Raw genomic sequence first — 18,583 nt, forward strand, 5'->3', positions numbered from 1 at the left:
CAACACATTAATGATCTGAAAGACTTCAAAAATTACCCTCCGAAGAAAGAAAAAAAAAAAAGAAAAAAAAAGGGAACAACAGAAATGAAACATCACCAGATCCTGAGTTTAGACATTTGTTCATTGCTTGGTCAAAACTGAGCTTATGGCCCATGTTAATCATGATAAGGACTTAACTTTCTCATATATTTTCGAAAACAATGCATTTAGATAGGGAAGTAAGATGTAATTTTATTTTTTGAATTTATGAAAAATGCTGCTGAGAATGCACTTACACCCTCAGTTTTTTTAACAGATTTTTTTCTTTGGCACGTTAATCATTTTTTAAACTTATTGAGGTATAATTATCAAAACTTCAAACAAAAATAACAAAAATATTTGTTTTTACGCATTACATGCTTCTTTAGAGAGTTTTCCTTTTCCTCCAACCTCCCTTTAGTTCTAGTTTTGAAAAATGTTATAATGCAATAAAAAAAACATTTTTTATCTATAAAAGTTTTAGAAAGCAAGAGGCTACATGCCCCATTCATAATTGTTGTAACCCCATTCAGCCCCATTCACTGATGGAGCCTATAACCTCTCGTCACCTAAAATTTTTATAGGCCAAAAATAATATTTTTATTACAGCATAACATATCTCTTTAGTTTCTATTTTTATAAGCAATACAAGCATGCTGGCAGAGCAGCCTCCATAGAAGAACCACAACTGAATTTTAATATTTTTTGCTAATTTTGATGTAGAAAGATATTCGGTGGTTACATTGAATCTTAGATAGAGGGTTCGAGTTGCAAGACCAGGAAACATGCATATAGGAATAAGAATAATAAACTCAATGTATAGCTAGAAAACATACGATTTGATGGTGAAAAAATAATATAAAAATACAGCAAATCCTGATTCTGTGGATCTATGTTAAACAATAACAGAGACATATTAAGTGTAGTAGAAACTAATTAGATTAGTACGTAGTATGGATAAGCTTACACAAAAGCTTTAGCATCATGAATCTTGTGTACAAGCCATATCACTACTGGAAAAAGTCCATGCATATATAAAAACAAAAACAAAAACCATACATCCTAAAAGCTTCTGCATGCCAAACACCACTGACTCTGAGTTTAGACAAGTTATGTGTGAAAGTTAGTTAACTTCATAGTCAGCCAGGTGAAATATTGAGACCTTAAGCACAACAGGATTCCTCTTGATCAGCTCAAACACACACACGTCTCCTTCTTCTAAGTCTTTGTCTCTGCAAAACTGACACCACCGTATAGTTTTTCTTGATTTTGATTTCCCATCATGGCTACCAGAGCACCGGGCACGCCATTGTTTTCCATCACAAGTTTGAAGTCTGACAAACTGATGCCCACTAAGATACTTGCCAGCAAATTCAAGAGGCACATACTGCACAAGAAACAAGGATCGAAACAATTGTATATATATATATTCAAAGTGATATTAGAAAAACATGATCACATCATGTACAAAAGCTCACCAAATTATAACCTCGTTTACTTATATGATATGGGCGCACGAAGGCCATGAACGAAGGACTTGTAGGCTTCAACAGTCTGGCTGCTTCGATTGCTCTGTCGTTTCCTCTGGACATCATGAGTCTTCCTTTTGAAGATGTGCCAGAAAATATTTCCCTAACATATGTTCCCCCATCTACTTCATGTTTTGGGAACAGCTTATCTGAGTTAGACATTTCATTTTCCTTCAACTTGTCCACCTCATCTTCCAATTCACAATCTTCTCTCCGTGGGTAATGAATCTCAGTTGCAGTATTATCAAACACAAGAACATGGAATTTTGAATTCCTTTCATATCTGAACACTAAAAAGTAGCCATAATGAATTGAATGGGATTCCATAAAATCCTGCCAACCATCATCAAACCAAATCTCCTTGTTGGCTTTCTCCAATCCCACTTGCCAAAAATGACCATTAGGAACAGTAAGTGTGGCAACATCAGACAGTTCATACCCAAATTCCATTACAAACTTTACAGGGATCCTCTGCAACCACCAAGGTGAGTTATATTGTCACGTGTGATGCAGATAAAAATCTCTGTTGTAAAATAATTGCAGCATAAACCAACAACTTCAATTAAACTTTTTAAAGATTGATTTGGGTTTTGGTTTCTCATCCCCTGTAGCCTAAACATATCAATTGGCAAGGTAATTACCTTCTATTAAAATGAAACAGGGCAATGCATACTTTAAACTTTAAAGGTGCAGAAACCTCGTCAACAGAGGAAATTCAGTACCAAATGACGTTGAAGAGCTATCAACATTTTCAACAAGAAATTGTTTGCCAGAATTTATTAATTAATTAATCTTTAAACCCCAATCACTATTTTTAAATTAAATTATTCGAACTTTGTTATATCAATATAATTATCCGCAATTATATCTAGCTCCATCCCATGTTGAACAAACAAAAATGGGCCGGAAATTGAAACTAGAAATGAATTAAAACTCTTTCTTGTTATTTCCAAGTGCCAAAACAAACAAGAACCAAGAAACCCATCATGAGATATGATAGTACCAGCAGTAATATTCAAGAAATTAATGGAAAGAGAAAGAAACAAGCAGGCAAACTGAGCAAGGTAGTAAGAAGGCATTAATTACAAGTTTCTTGTCGTCGATAGTAGAGGGGAGTATGATCTTGAAGAAGTGCGAGGGTCTCCTACCCGCCATACAACTTGTTGGGTGGTCCCTCTTTATGTGGGGACCAACCCACGTGGCAGGAAACACTAAGGGTTTTAAAACCCTTTGTGTACTATATATATACATCTCTTTCTTTCAGAGAGAGAGAACGAGAGAAGAAAGAAAGAAGCGTGCGGCGCAGGGAGGAAAAGAAAAAGAAAAAGAAGAACATCCGTCAGAGATTGGAAGGTCGTTTGTGGTTCGATCTTGATGCAATTTTAGAGTGTTGCTCCTGACGACGAGTGCTACGTATTGACTGGTGTCGATCGTTGGAATTCCTCTCCAATCGTTTGGTTGCTAATACCCACTTGGTGAGATCTTTCTTTATTCTTGTTGGAATCCACTTTAGGGTGATGAATTTATGTTTAATCCAAGAATGCATGTATTCTTGATGTGGTGATAACCTCTAGATATTTCTCTAGGGAAGACAAATTGTAAACTCATTATTGTTGATAGTGGAAGATTTAACTGGACTAGGTCCCGTGGTTTTTACCTTCGCATTGGAGGGTTTTCCACGTAAAAATCTTGGTGTCTTGTTTGTGGGTTTGCTTGAATTATTATTTTGCTATTGTGTTACTATTTAATTTGCACAAAGAGGGGTAGATTAATTCCGCTGAGCATCTGCAATTGGTGTTCAACCCCTAGCAAAGTGGTATCAGAGCTTTTGGTTCATTGTTTGTGTGGAGTTCTTGTGTGAATTAAATGGAAGAGTCATCTAATAGCATGGTTAAACTCACAGCTTCCAATTATTCAATTTGGAAGACTAGGATGGAAGATATTTTGTATTGCAAAGAATTGTTTGACCCCATTGAGTTGAAAGGTGTCAAACCAGCTGCTGCAACCAACGATGATTGGAAGAAATTGAATAGGAAAGCCGTTGGATATATTAGGCAGTGGGTTGATCAAAGTGTCTTTCATCACGTAGCCAAAGAAGTTGATGCATATGGCCTTTGGCAGAAGTTAGAAAGTCTTTATGAACGAAAGACTGCTCAAAACAAAGCCTTTGTGATAAGAAGGCTTGTGAATTTGAAGTACAAAGATGGGCATAGTGTTACGGAGCATCTGAGTAATTTTCAGGGAATGTTGAACGAGTTGTCTACCATGAAACTTGCACTAGATGATGAGGTGCAAGCATTACTTGTGTTGAGTTCTTTGCCAGACAGTTGGGAAACGTTGGTGGTGTCACTCAGTAATTCGGCTCCCAATGGTGTGATAACTATGGGTATGGTAAAAGACAGCATGTTCAATGAAGAGGCAAGAAGGAAAGAACAAGGTATTTCTTCTCATTCAGAGGCACTTGTTATAGAAAGGCGGGGGAGAAGTAAAAGCAGAAAACCTCACAGGTATGACAGTCGTGACAAGTCAAGAGGAAAGTCCTATTCAAAAATGGACATAAAATGTTTTCACTGTGGCAAGCCTGGGCATATAAGAAGAGATTGCAGAAAGTTTAAGAGGGAACAGTTAAAAGGAAAAGACGAAGAACGTCAAGAAGAAAAAGACACTGCAGCAGTTGCATCTGATGGTGATGTGGTATTTGCTTTTGATGAAGCTTATGCTAATCTCGCATGTGATGAATCTACGTGGGTAGTTGATACAGCAGCATCTTTTCATATTACTCCACATAAAGATTTCTTCTCTTCCTACACCAGTGGCGATTTTGGTTGGGTTAGGATGGGAAATGAAGCAAAGTGTAAAGTTGTGGGCATGGGAGATATACAGCTAGAAACCAGCATTGGGTGCAAATTGATTCTCAAGGATGTCAGGCATGTTCCTGAAATGCGCTTCAACTTGATTTCTATTGGGAAACTTGATGATGAAGGCTACCACAATTACCTTGGAGGTGGACAGTGGAAACTGAGCAAGGGTTCTCTTATCTCAGCCAGGGGAAAGAAGACCAACACTCTCTACAAGACAGCTGCAAGACTAGTCAAGGGAGATGCGATTGTTGTTGAGAATGAAAACTCCACTGAGCTATGGCACAAGAGGCTTGGTCACATGAGTGAGAAGGGACTTCAGATTCTCGCCAAGGAACAGCTCCTTCCTAATAATAAAGGTACGTCACTAACGCCCTGTACTCATTGTCTTGTTGGAAAACAAAGAAGAGTTTCATTTCAAAAATCTTCTTCATCAAGAAAGTCTAATATTCTTGATTTAGTTCACACTGATGTCTGCACTATGAACACTAAAACTCTAGGTGGTGCACTTTATTATGTAACTTTTATTGATGACCACTCTAGAAAGGTATGGGTGTTTGCTTTGAAAACCAAAGATCAGGTATTGGGTGTGTTCAAAGTCTTTCATATGAAGGTTGAAAGAGAAACTGGAAGGCAGTTAAAATGCGTCCGTGCAGACAATGGTGGTGAATACAGAGGACCGTTTGAAGAGTATTGCAAAAGCCATGGGATCAGGCTTGAGAAAACTGTACCCAAGACTCCGCAGCATAACGGAGTAGCAGAGAGAATGAACAGAACCATCTGTGAGAGAATCAGGTGTATGCTCTCTCATGCAAAATTGCCTAAACATTTTTGGGGTGAGGCAATGAGGACAGCAGTTGACTTGATAAATCTTTCTCCTTCAGTTCCTTTGGATGGTGACATTCCTCAAAGGGTTTGGACAGGGAAAGATGTTTCTTTTGAGCACTTGAGAGTGTTTGGCTGCAGGGCATTCGTCCATATTCCTAGAGATGAGAGATCAAAGCTTGATAGCAAAGTCAAGCAATGTATCTTCATGGGTTATGGGCATGAGGAGTTTGGTTACAGACTGTGGGATCCAGTTAATAAGAAAATCATACGAAGTAGAGATGTCGTATTCTTTGAAGATCAAACCATTGAAGACTTGGATCAGAAAAAGGCAGAGTCTCTGAGTGAATACCGTGTTGATTTGGATCCAGTTATTCCTCCTTGTGTGATGCATGATGAACACATGGGAGATGTACAAGAAGAACAGGTTGATACAGTTGGTGAAAATGGTGAGCCTACAATTGATAATGTGGAGTCAGAAGAGCATCTAGAGCAAGCTTCTTCAGAACCAGCCGCTGAGATTCAGTTGAGAAGATCTACCAGAAACCGACAGCCTTCCAGAACGTATTCAGTCAATGAGTATGTGCTACTTTCTGATGGGGGAGAGCCAGAAAGTTATCAAGAGGTTATGCTACATGACCAGAAAAATCAATGGTTAGAAGCCATGCAAGACGAGATGAAATCCTTGCATGAGAATCACACATATGATTTGGTGGAACTGCCTAAGGGCAAGAGAGCACTCAAGAATAAATGGGTGTTCAGATGCAAGATTGAACCAAACAGATCACAGCCAAGGTACAAGGCGCGACTAGTTGTAAAAGGGTTCGGTCAAAAGAAGGGCATTGATTTTGATGAAATTTTCTCACCCGTGGTAAAGATGTCTTCTATCAGAATTGTTTTGAGTTTGGCTGCCAAAATGAATTTGGAGATCGAACAGCTTGATGTGAAGACTGCTTTCCTTCATGGTGACTTGGAGGAGGAAATTTATATGGAGCAACCAGAGGGGTTCACAGCTAAAGGCAAAGAACACTTAGTGTGTCGGTTGAAAAAGAGCTTGTACGGACTCAAGCAGGCACCGAGACAGTGGTATAAGAAGTTTGATTCTTTTATGGTTGATCATGGGTATGAGAGAACTACAGCAGATCATTGTGTGTTTGTGAAGAAATTCTCTGATGGAGAATTTATTATTCTCTTGCTGTATGTGGACGACATGTTGATTGTTTGTCGTGACACTAGTAAAATTGACAGACTGAAGAAAGAATTGAGTAAGTCCTTTGCTATGAAGGACTTGGGACCCGCAAAGCATATCCTTGGTATGAAGATCTCTCGTGATAGGAAGAAAGGAAAATTGTGGCTATCACAAGAGAGTTATATCGAGAAGGTATTGGACAGATTCAACATGAGCAAGGCAAAACCGGTGAGCTCTACACTTGCAGGTCATTTGAAGTTGAGTTCAAAGCAAAGTCCTACAAGTGAGAAAGAAAAAGATGAAATGAAGAAAGTGCCTTACGCATCAGCCGTGGGTAGCTTGATGTACGCCATGGTGTGTACGAGGCCTGATATCGCTCATGCAGTTGGAGTTGTTAGTCGGTTCCTTTCTAATCCTGGCAAAGAACATTGGGCAGTTGTGAAATGGATTCTCAGGTATCTCAGAGGTACTTCGAGAGTATGTTTGTGCTTCGGCAGTGGTCAACAGGTGCTTGATGGGTTTACAGATGCAGATATGGCTGGGGATATTGATTCTAGAAAATCTACTTCAGGGTACCTGATTACTTATTCAGGGGGAGCAGTGTCATGGCAGTCCAGATTGCAGAAGTGTGTTGCTTTGTCTACCACAGAGGCAGAGTACATTGCTATCACTGAAGCGGCCAAAGAATTGTTATGGATGAAAAAGTTCTTACAAGAATTGGGTTTACAGCAAGAGAGGTATGTGCTTTACTGTGACAGTCAGAGTGCCATCCATCTCAGTAAGAATTCAACTTTCCATTCAAGATCGAAACATATTGATGTTAAGTGTCATTGGATTCGTGATGCACTGGAGGATAAGCTGTTACAGATTGAGAAAATCCATACTGATGATAATGGGTCAGATATGATGACTAAATCGTTGCCTATGCAAAATCTTGAAATTTGCAGAAGCGCGGCGGGCTTGGTGGATCCCCCCACATAATCGGGAGGGGGAGATTTGTTGGGTGGTCCCTCTTTATGTGGGGACCAACCCACGTGGCAGGAAACACTAAGGGTTTTAAAACCCTTTGTGTACTATATATATACATCTCTTTCTTTCAGAGAGAGAGAACGAGAGAAGAAAGAAAGAAGCGTGCGGCGCAGGGAGGAAAAGAAAAAGAAAAAGAAGAACATCCGTCAGAGATTGGAAGGTCGTTTGTGGTTCGATCTTGATGCAATTTTAGAGTGTTGCTCCTGACGACGAGTGCTACGTATTGACTGGTGTCGATCGTTGGAATTCCTCTCCAATCGTTTGGTTGCTAATACCCACTTGGTGAGATCTTTCTTTATTCTTGTTGGAATCCACTTTAGGGTGATGAATTTATGTTTAATCCAAGAATGCATGTATTCTTGATGTGGTGATAACCTCTAGATATTTCTCTAGGGAAGACAAATTGTAAACTCATTATTGTTGATAGTGGAAGATTTAACTGGACTAGGTCCCGTGGTTTTTACCTTCGCATTGGAGGGTTTTCCACGTAAAAATCTTGGTGTCTTGTTTGTGGGTTTGCTTGAATTATTATTTTGCTATTGTGTTACTATTTAATTTGCACAAAGAGGGGTAGATTAATTCCGCTGAGCATCTGCAATTGGTGTTCACCCCCTAACACAACTTAACGGCCGGTGGTCATTCCTCCGGCGAGTTCTTTTTGATTTATTCGGTGCCATAGTTAAACAAACTCTAATCACGGTGGAAATGCCTCGGAGCTACAAGTCTCGGTGGCTGGTTCCTTTTGCAGCACAACTTTCATCACGTCACTTTTAAAAACTTCTTCCACACTTAACGCTGCACGTGACTTTGGCAGGGTTTTACAGAAACAAGGTTGAATGACGTCAAGGAGAGGACCTCCTTGCCCTGCCACCCTGAAAAAGCGGCAAAATGGGGATTTGATTTGGTAGTCACTGGTCCTGGAGGGAGTACGTTTCTTCCTTTTTTCCCGCTAGAAAACACAAAAAAAAAAAAAAAAAAAAATGCTCTTTCATTTTTCTTTTTCCTTCCTTTGTGAGGAAAAAGGTGAGCAAGGAAAAGAGTCGAGAGCGGAAAGAATCCGCTATGATCCCTTCCCCGTTCCCCCGTTGGCCAGTGTTTGGCATTAGGATTAATGCTAGGTCTTTTCACATATTTTGAGAGTGTGGAACACCTTGAGGAATATTTGGAGGAACAATAAGACTTTGGGTGACTACAAACTCACATGAATACTTATCATTATTTTTTCCGTATTACACAACTATTTTTTGTGTACCAAACATGCATCTTTAGAACTCTTATGAAATACATTTTTTTATCTACTATGAACTCTATTTTGTAAAAACATGTGTTGCTTCAATAAGATAATGAATATGGTGAGATTTGTAAGAGCATGCATGTAAAAGACGGATAAAACTAATTGTATCATATGACATGGCACACCGGTACCTATTGGATAACGGTTATAGGCTTATTATACATATTAACTCTATGATCAAAAGTTTGTGTGTTGTACGGGCCTTAGATCTAATGGTTGTTTCATGACCGGCGCAGCCATATTTGATTAGCGAGTTACTACAGGACGTACATCATTAGTAGCGTGAACCACCCGAGGTCGGACTTGATTTGGCTGCTAATGTTATGAATGGTAGTGTACAATAGCCGGGACACCGGCTTGTATTACATGTCCCTCGGGATAGCATCAACCCTGTTAAGAAGTAATAATATCTTATGTAAACTATACAGTTTAAACTATTACTTGATTCTCATAGTTACAACATATATTATATCTATATTGCATCCACGAATAACTATCACATCACAATGATGCATATGATTTATTAACAACTGAGTTCGCCATTTAAATGGCATGTACATTACGTGCATTTTTACTTACTAAGTCGTCGGATTTACTATTGTATTCATTTTTCCTCCATTATGAATATATGTGTTGTTATAGCTAGTTTAGCAGTAGATGAATTCGGGGAGCCAATTAATGGTGGTGAAGGACTTGATTTAAGTCATTTTTGAGGATTTGGACCCAATGTGGCTTAAATTTATGTGGGATGCTAAGGGAACTACCTGTTGGGAATTGGTCGAGATTGTGTTTATGTTATCTTTGGTTAAGCTTAGGCGTCGATGCTATTTCAGAACAATCACTAGTAATCTGTATTATTATTTTGATGACCGCTCTCTTACTGATACATTTTGTGATCTATCTACGTTATGATGCTTTAAGTTTCACTCTTGTTATTGTGATTATGGTTTAAATTATTGTTATCTATGTCCCTTAGTTGAAGTCTTATGTTTTAGTCTCTATTTGGAGATGGTCAAATCCCTAAATCTTGTTCCGAGAGAGACAAGGCTGGTAGTTGAACCATGGAGTCAATTACTAATTAATTGATTTCCTTGGAGCATTACAGAAAAAGGTAAATATGCTCATAATATACGTGTGCTCAATCAGTTAAGACATCGCACATTTTCATAGAAGGCAGTCGTAAGTACTTACTTATCTTATACGCTCGCTTAAATCCTCCGACATTCCAAATCACTGCTATAACAAAACATGGTTCATCGTTATACGCAATACTAGAAAACTTGCTAGAGACACATAAGGTCCTAATCAAGAACAACTAGCTAAAAGATCACAAAACCCTAATTCTACTCATTCTGGGCACTGGTTGAACGTTTTGTCAATGGAAAGAACGTTTGAGGCCGGTACATAAAACGTCCGGTCAGAGGCCGAAATGCATGTTAGGCTCCTATCCTCAAATTAATACGTAACAAACCTCATCTTAGGCTCTAAATAAGTGCATGCAAGTATAAATCATGATATTATGAAAACTAGGGAAAACAAAAAGTGTTTTTTGTGTTATTTTTAACGTTTGAAAATCATTTTCTTTTTAAGGAAAATGATACACAAGCTCAGAAACAACAAGAATGTATTTTTACGTGATATAAAGGTTGTAAGTTTTTTTTTTTTTTTTAAGGACTTCATATTTAAAAGTGTTGTGTTTTGAAAAATGCTTTCGTTTTTTTTTTTTTTTTTTTTTTCGATTATTAATCATTTTGAGAAAAGTGTAATTTTTGTTTTGAAAACCGTTATCAACCGATGCTTCTTTTTTTTTTTTCTTTTTTTTTTTTAAATTTAAAGATTATTTTTCTTTACAAAAGTCCCCTTTTTTTTTTCAAATGCTAGGATAAGTTCTTACATTTTTGTTTTCCCAAACGCCAAGATTTAACCTGTAACATTTCAATTTCATCCTGATAATAACTTATCGTCAAATTAACCTATCATTTTTTTTTTAAGTATGTTTATATTTCTAGAAGAAAACAAATTATCATGGATGCATGGTTGTCACTTTCTTAGGTTTTCTTTACAAACTTGTGTCATAGCTGATCAAATTGATTTGGAGCTTCAATTTCACTAAATTGTGCCACAACTTTCAAGCTCGGTCATAAACTGCATAATATTTGCAGCAATTATACTTTTTTTCATGAATTTTGATAGTCCATCATAAGCTTATTCTAAATAATTAACAATTTGAAGATATTATTTGGAGAATTTCGAGATGAAATCACTGTTATGATGTGTGAAAAGCTAAGGCTAGATATAATTGAAATAGCAACATGTAAAATCCTGAATTCACACAATATTTCAACAAATGAACCTCTATATGCACTTGAGAGTAATTCTATTGGTCACAAAGGTTGCTCCTGGAGTTTCTTTTACTTGAAGCAGATCTTTTCAGATTTACACCATTGCACAACACACAAAGGCTCCAAGAGTAGAGCTCCTGAGATAGTGAATACCAAAGACAAACTTGGGAATTTAAGGTGTCATGTAAAGCAGGCAGATTAATTTGGGGAGAAGGGCAAAGGATCCATAATCTGAATGCAACAGAAAGAAGTATCATTGAAGACCATAAACAAGCAAGGCTCCAATTCCACCAATTCCAGCCACCAGTCCAATGATGACCCCAATTGGCGGCAACCCTCCACCAACAGCTTTTCCGGTGGTCACATCATACAGTGCAAACCTCTTCTTTGGTGCTCTACATTGAGGGCATACATATGAATCCGGCTGCAAAAGAAGGAAAAAAAAAAAAAAAAAAAAAGTCCAAATTTCTCAATAAGTCATCACAAGCAATGTATATTGAAGAACTCTTTGCAAGAAGGAGAAAAGAACAACAAAAAAAGCAATCCAGTGATGTTAAAAAGTGCTCAAGCTGAGAGTGATTCCTTCCGTATATTCCATGTTTGGTTGATATTAAAATATTCTCTATTTACGGGTTAATCGTAATCAAATCAAGGGAATTTGATTATCATACTTGTATTTATTCACTATCTTATAAATAGGAACATTTGTATTGTATACAAACAAGTTAATAAGCACAATATAACCCTTAGGGGTCATTCAGAGTAGTGAATGTAGGTGTCTAACAACGAACTACCTATAATTCTTTGTTTCTCTTTCCTCTCTCTTGATTCCGCTATTATTCTTGTATTTTAGTTTTCCTACAAACTTCAACATGGTATCAAAGTTTCATCATATTTTAATAATGAAGAATAATACAATTCAGGAACTAAGCTTACCTGGTCATCAAAAGGTTTCTGTAAAAAGTATATGAATCCGCAGTCAAGACATATGTGAGTAGCTCTAGCCTGCAAGAAGGTGCTCATTTAAGAACTGGGTGTCATAAAGCCGTCAAGATATAATCTTGAATCCATAAGATTAAAAAACAAAATAAATAAATGGACATTGAAGCTTATTATGCCAAAATGTTGCTTGCCTTCTGAGCATCGGTTAATTTCCTTCCAAAGCGAGGAGGAGCTGGACGCTTTGGTAGTCGCTTAACATCTACCTCAGCACCTCTGTATCACAGATGGATAAATGGTCTATAATTAAAAAGAAAAAAAAAAAGAAAAAAAAAAAAAAAAGAAAAAAAAAGAAGAAGACAAATTCAACAACATCAGATCACTTGTGGATTTTATTTGTATTATAGTTCAATTATAATTTTTATATTTTTTTTTCTACAATATCAATTCTTCCAAATTGCACAAAGGGGAATGTAAAGGGCCATTATGCAGAGCATGCTGCAAGTTTCTTTAATTCGACCCAATGAAAGATGATGATCCAAAACAGAGTAGAAAAATTAAACAAACTCCCATGCACGATGTGATAGAACACAAGTATTATATAATGGATGTGTATGTTAGTCTTTTCACTTTCCAATCACATCTTCATCTTTGGAGGCATTTCAAAGTAAAATTTATTGTTTCTTGGCATGTTGACAATCTTTGAAGATTATTGCTCCTTGAAGAATAAATAGAATACTGTCCAAGAAATTTATGATAGGAAATTCTTGCAATATTCTCAAAAGATCCGTTAGTCTGTGTCACAGATATAAGGCTTAATAGCAGTTTGACTGGTAAATGAAAGAGTTATTTACATTAGATCTGCTGCAATTCTGGACAAAGAGTTAAGTCCCCACTTGAGATGGAAAAGGATCATCTCAATTTCAAAATCCCTCCATTTTCTCCATTTAGTGCATTTTGAAGGGTAGTGTTGTCCAAAAGTTTTAATGATGGCAAACTTCAAAAATTGATCATGTTGGAGTCACAGAATTTACTGTCACACCGACACTCCATCAGATTTGTTTGTGATTGGAATTCTAAATTTCTAAGTGCTTGATTGCCCTACATACATGGAGCTTTATTCCTTCCATTCAAGTTAACCTAAATATTTAAAGGGTAAAAAACATTAGAACACTATTCCTTACTTTAATGCAATAGAAGGTTTAAGATTCTATATTCCCATTAGTCCGATAAGATCAAAATGCACAAAGAGAACAAAAAAAGTAGTGATGCTAGTCAATTTTGTACAGCAATTGCAGCATACTTAAGGGTCCCCTGCATTCTGTATCAATTAAACTGCTAAGCCTAATTGTCTATGCCTCAATCATTGTTCATGCTTCAAAAATAATCCCTTTCATCTATCCTCCATATACTTTTCACCAACATTGCACAAATAACATAAATTGAAGAAGAGGATATAAAAAAAATAAAATTGAGGAAAGAGAACCTGCTAACAACGAAGTAGACAGAGTCTGGCTTTGCTTGGATGGCAGTTTTTGTAAATCCCAGCTTATCAGCCGGCCATAGCTCATCTCCAAAGAAACTGCTAGTGTAAAGAACCTGGTCACCTGTCTTTAGTCCTGCTCTTGCTGCATTTCCACCCCCATCTACAGCCTAAATCAAATGAGTTGCCATGAACAACCTCAAATTCAACAAAAATTAAAGTATACAAAAAACAACATTATTCTACCTTTTTTGTGCACAACAAATTGTACAATTTGAAGAATGAAAAGATAGAAAGCATGGAACTCACAGTTATGGTAACAACACCTCCAGGCTTTTGGCCCAAAGTCAGGCCCAGTGGCTTGTCAACCTCAGCCTCAATTGTCTTTGAAGCCCCAGCAGTCCTTGCTGTGATCTGAAGTCCTCTTCTTGCATCGGTGAAACTGTTTCTATTCTCAGCAATGAAGGAATCCGAGACACCCCTTTTGGCTTCTTGAAGTGAGATGCCTTGGAAGGTGGTTTTCTGGAGGGAGAAAGAGTGTAAACGATTTTCTGTTAATGGGTTTATTGACAAGTGAGATTAGAGGAAAGTTGATTTTGTTCGTAGAAATAATACCTGGCATTTCGATGCTATGAATGGCTTTGCGGCTGTTATTGAAGAAGTTGTGATGGCATGGTTCCTGGTGAAGGTGGCAGTGCAGGAGGAGGAAGAACCTGCTGCAACCACAGCCGATGACATACTTGGTACCAGTAAGAGTGAGAGAGAACGGCAAAGAGAGCATACAAGTGCACGAATAGATAAATCTTTGATGGGGTTCAGAGAAAAAAAAGATAACCTTTGATGGGCAGTGGGAGATGGACAGAGCAAGACAGCCACACGCAATCTTCACGGCCCAGCCACAAATTTTGGGAGACTCGTAAGCGTACTAGGATCCATGATTCTCCGCCTCCTCTCTCTTAACCCTTTTAAAAATTATTTAATTACAACTAAATTGGGTTATCAAATAATATTGGGAAATTATATATAAACTCATTCGGTCAACGCGTCAAAAATTTTTAACAGTCGTTAGTGCTTCTCAAAACTCCCTGTTTTACCTCATTAAAATATTAATTTTTTTATTAATTTAATTTAAAAAATTAAATCTTAATAAAAATAAATAAAATTGAAGGGTGGCCAGGGGTGGCACCGCTGCCACCTCCCTAACCCCTATGGGGTGGCCGTAAGCCACCCCCAGGTGGTTTACGGGCCACCCCAAACCACCTGGGGGTGGCCACAAGCCACCCCAGGGGTGGCTCACGGGCCACCCTATAGGGGTTGGGGGGGTGGCCAGGGGTGGCACCACCCTTCAATTTTTTTTTTTTTTTTTAAGATTCAACTTTTTAAATTAAATTAACAAAAAATTAATATTTTAATCAGGTAAAACGGGGAGTATTGAGTAGCACTAATGATTGTTAAAAAATTTTGACGGTAGGGAGTTTATTTTAGTTTCGATTGAGTCAGAGAGTTAATTTCCGAAAAAAAACACCTATGAAGTTTAAAAAAAAAACGCATTAACCTTAAGAGTTATATATAATTTTCCAATAATATATGTTATTTTTTTTAACAAAACATGTAAAAATCACATATTCTAGCTATATATGTTAGTTTAATTAATTGAATCAAAACTAAAAATTGTCCTTCGTAAGGTTGACATGTAATATTGTAAAATAATTGTAAGACACATCGTAAAATAAAAAAGGGACAAAAGTTTAACTTATAGCGTTATTCTTTCGGGTCACACTGACCTAAAACCGAGGCGAGAATAAACTTTTGGCCTCGGTTTTCTTGATCCTTTCTCTTCCTCTCTTTCATGCGCTTATTTTTATTTATTTATTTAATTTTTTTTTGTACACTTTTACATATAAATTAAGGAGCTAGTAAATTAATGACTATGAGATAATGGAAATAAATGGGGATAAACTTTTGATGCAAAGCTTAGATAAAATAAAAGAAAAGAAGTATTGCAACTTCAATTCTATAAAATCAACGCAATAAGAAGATGGGCATTAGAGTCATTGTGCGCTACCATGCAATTCCCAAAAGGCAATATTACTGATTAAGTTGTAATTGAATCAGTTGCAGCCTTATGGGCAATTACTTTTGCTAAAAATTGGGGTGGACCGGAAGGAAATACGTTGCATGTGGTGCAAGCTTTACGAAAGAAAGGACAAAATTGGTGTCGCTATGGCCAATTAATTAACGATGCTTGAACTGTGCTACAATCTCTTTTACAATGGAGAATCTCTCATGTTCGACGAGAGACAAACAAAGCAGTTCATAAGCTGGCAAAGAAAGCACTCCAAGTTATGGATGAAATAATTCATATAGAGGAAGCCCTTCGATGTGTTTTTGATATTGTAGTGTCCGAACATATTATTAAAAATATTCACCAATGATGAATTGAATGATTGACTGGATTCAAAAAAAGAAATCAACAATCTACGCGTATAGAAAACAAAACAAACGGAGAATTTCAATAATTCTCAAACATTCGTTCTCAAAGTTGTTTGATTACATTCAACCCTCTTTTTTATAATAGAAAATATAAAACATCAATTAATTATATTCTTTTTCATAATTGATTATTTGACGGAAAAAATAAATTTAAAAAATCATATATATATAATACATCCGTATACGTAAGGCTCATAAACGAAGAACAAAAAAGGTGGCTTAATTTTATTGATCTACGTACTAAATGTCACGTGAAACTTACAAAAACTTTAGTTTTTGGTGCAATCGGTCTGCTTGAACGAGAGCATCATTTTTTCCATATCATACCCGATCAAGTAATTTGATTGAGCAAAGTTTCCAATGATTCCAAAACCACTCTCGGCAGGCCCAAAATTCTGCACCGCAAGGCAGAAAAACCCCTGTTTGGGCGGCGGAATGAAGAAATTGCTCGGCGGTAGCTTCACGTCGGCGCCCTCAAAATGGAGGGTCAATATTGGTCCGTCGAGATTCTTTGCACTTTTATAGCAAAGCTGCGTCCCCAACTCTGGGTCATCCACAACCGGAGCCAACGGAATTTGCTTCTTCACCTCTGCCTCCAAGCGGTTGTGAAGATCTTCCGGCATAAGCATCGGCGGAGCTCCGGAATCCAGAAACACGTTTCCCTCGGAAACTGCATCCGAAGGATCGTACGACAAATATTTATCTCCTACGCTAATTCCTTTTAGCGTCACAAAATATGAAGTCGTGTCTCCTCTTTGTATCAAAGGTGTTGAAACGACACCGTCGCCCAAAACTTCGCTGCCGCTGCCGAAACTTATCTTGCTTGGAATGTTGGGGTCGGTGCCGAACGGCGAAAGGCAATGGGAGAACTTCCTGCTGCCCAAGGCGGCGCCCATTTGAGAAGTAAACGACATAACCCCTCCTCCTAAGCCTATGATTCCCATCTCATGGTCGTTGAAAGTGCCGGTGTTGTTGTGACCACACCCAAAAACAACGTTGGCGGAAACTTTTTCCCCTGTCGTGGAAGTCAAGGCGACAGTTTCTTTGGCCAGAAAACCTCGGGTTGTGGAGCTGTCTCCATACCCATAAACATATTCGCAAAGATTTTTAGGACTACATTTGGTGTTTAATTCATGGCACTGGTCGGATTGGCAAGGAATGTCGCTATATGTTGAGGACTTTTGAGGATTAAACATGGGATAAATTTGCTTGTAGCAGCCTTCGCAAGGTAAACATTGTGTCCAAAAAAGGTCGCTGCCGGTATCGGCAATGTTGTAGATGTCTACCGGCGGTGTTCCGATGGAGAGCTTCATGATATGCTGGCCTTTGTATGCTTTTACTATTGTTTGGGGGGTGTTAGAATTGACTCCCTCCAATCGACGCGGAAAAAATGTGTCCAAGTGCTCTGTATTGGCATTGCCGAAGGGAGATTTTAGAGAGTCTCGTCGGATTAACTCAACGGTAAACCCACCGCTGCCAGAACCTGTAGCCAATAGCCCTACAAGATAATTGCAGAGAATAGACGCGATGATGAAGCATGAATGAAAAATGATTGCATTACTACCTGCCATGATGTGTAGAACAGTTTTTGCATAAATCTACTATATATATATATATATATATATATATATATATATATATATATATATAAGGTGGTAGGTTTGCTTGCCCATACAAAATGTGATTCAATTTCCATATTTAGTATGATTTAGTTTCTATGTACGAAATATTCAAGTTGTTTATTATTAGGAGTAGATCCATGAGATGGCAACCATTAGATTTCATATCTGAGTAAATTTGGGAATTGACTCAATATTCATATATATGTGATTTGAATCTATTTTCAAATTATTGAAATTCCATTACAAATATAATCTATTTATGTGGAGCTTCTTATTTCCTTATATTTTTAAAGAGAAATGCTACACACATTCTCGTTCTTACGATGTCAAGTACACATTCTTAATGTATCATTAAAAATCATTTGAATCTAATAGTAATTTTTAAAGCCTGTCATGTGAGAATAAAATGTGCATTCATTTCTCATTAAAAATCAGAGTACACAAGTCCGCACACCACATAAAAAAGGAAGCATCTATTATGTATTAAAAAAATCAATATAACCAATAAGAGAGCGGTTCTCCTCCGTTTAGAGAGTCTTTCCGTTTCCTCCCATATTTAAATGGAAGCATGCCATGTTAAAATAAAATCAAAATCAAAAGTTTTAGTCACTCAATCCCATTTATCATCTTTTATTTGTTCTTCAAATACTATTTTTTTTTATATATTTATTTTATTTATATATCAAATATCAAGATAAACCAACATTTTTTTTCCAATATCAACTTATAAAAGTTTGAATACCCCCGTGAATGGCACATATGATCGTATAGTTGTTGGACTTGCCCGTGACACATATAACATCATGATATAAGACATATACTCCGTGAACACAATTGCATAGTGCATATACACTATTAATTCACAAGAAATAACAACAAAAAGATCAGAAATGAGAAATACAAAATTGCTTGATATTTTTCTGCAAAAAACAGATTAACGTTTAATGTGGGCAAGCAGATAT

The 18,583-nt window shown here is 37.2% G+C and overlaps 2 protein-coding genes and 1 pseudogene across 2 annotated transcripts; all 3 read right to left on the reverse strand.

Moving 5' to 3' along the window:
- Nucleotides 1–915: 915 nt before the first annotated feature.
- On the reverse strand, nt 916–2,714 carry LOC132185458 (B3 domain-containing transcription factor VRN1-like). The gene is made up of 3 exons (XM_059599230.2): nt 2,634–2,714; nt 1,497–2,018; nt 916–1,405 (listed from the first exon to the last, which is right to left on the reverse strand). The coding sequence occupies exons 1-3, from the start codon at nt 2,700–2,702 to the stop codon at nt 1,142–1,144; spliced, it is 855 nt and encodes a 284-aa protein (XP_059455213.2). The 5' UTR covers nt 2,703–2,714; the 3' UTR covers nt 916–1,141.
- An 8,366-nt stretch (nt 2,715–11,080) lies between these two features.
- Nucleotides 11,081–14,410, reverse strand: ENH1 (rubredoxin family protein). Its single transcript, XM_059602279.2, has 6 exons — nt 14,122–14,410; nt 13,816–14,028; nt 13,510–13,676; nt 12,218–12,299; nt 12,021–12,089; nt 11,081–11,508 (listed from the first exon to the last, which is right to left on the reverse strand). Exons 1-6 carry the CDS (start codon nt 14,242–14,244, stop codon nt 11,338–11,340), a joined length of 825 nt encoding a protein of 274 aa, XP_059458262.2. The 5' UTR covers nt 14,245–14,410; the 3' UTR covers nt 11,081–11,337.
- A 1,858-nt stretch (nt 14,411–16,268) lies between these two features.
- Nucleotides 16,269–17,570, reverse strand: LOC132171235 (aspartic proteinase CDR1 pseudogene; annotated as a pseudogene).
- Nucleotides 17,571–18,583: the final 1,013 nt, after the last annotated feature.

This window comes from Corylus avellana, chromosome 2 (genome assembly GCF_965113065.1).
Source record: "Corylus avellana chromosome 2, dhCorAvel1.hap1.2, whole genome shotgun sequence".
Classification (NCBI taxonomy): Eukaryota; Viridiplantae; Streptophyta; class Magnoliopsida; order Fagales; family Betulaceae; genus Corylus; species Corylus avellana.

Excerpts from the sequence above, each read along its gene's own strand:
- ENH1 (XM_059602279.2), bottom strand. The coding sequence starts at position 14,244 with ATGTCATCGGCTGTGGTTGCAGCAGGTTCTTCCTCCTCCTGCACTGCC. Across the intron at positions 13,677-13,815 it reads GAGGTGTTGTTACCATAACT|GCTGTAGATGGGGGTGGAAA; the intron begins GTGAGTTCCATG and ends CATTTGATTTAG. Across the intron at positions 12,300-13,509 it reads GTCTACTTCGTTGTTAGCAG|AGGTGCTGAGGTAGATGTTA; the intron begins GTTCTCTTTCCT and ends TCTGTGATACAG.
- LOC132185458 (XM_059599230.2), bottom strand. The coding sequence starts at position 2,702 with ATGGCGGGTAGGAGACCCTCGCACTTCTTCAAGATCATACTCCCCTCT. Across the intron at positions 2,019-2,633 it reads CTATCGACGACAAGAAACTT|AGGATCCCTGTAAAGTTTGT; the intron begins GTAATTAATGCC and ends TGGTGGTTGCAG. Across the intron at positions 1,406-1,496 it reads GTAAACGAGGTTATAATTTG|TATGTGCCTCTTGAATTTGC; the intron begins GTGAGCTTTTGT and ends TTTCTTGTGCAG.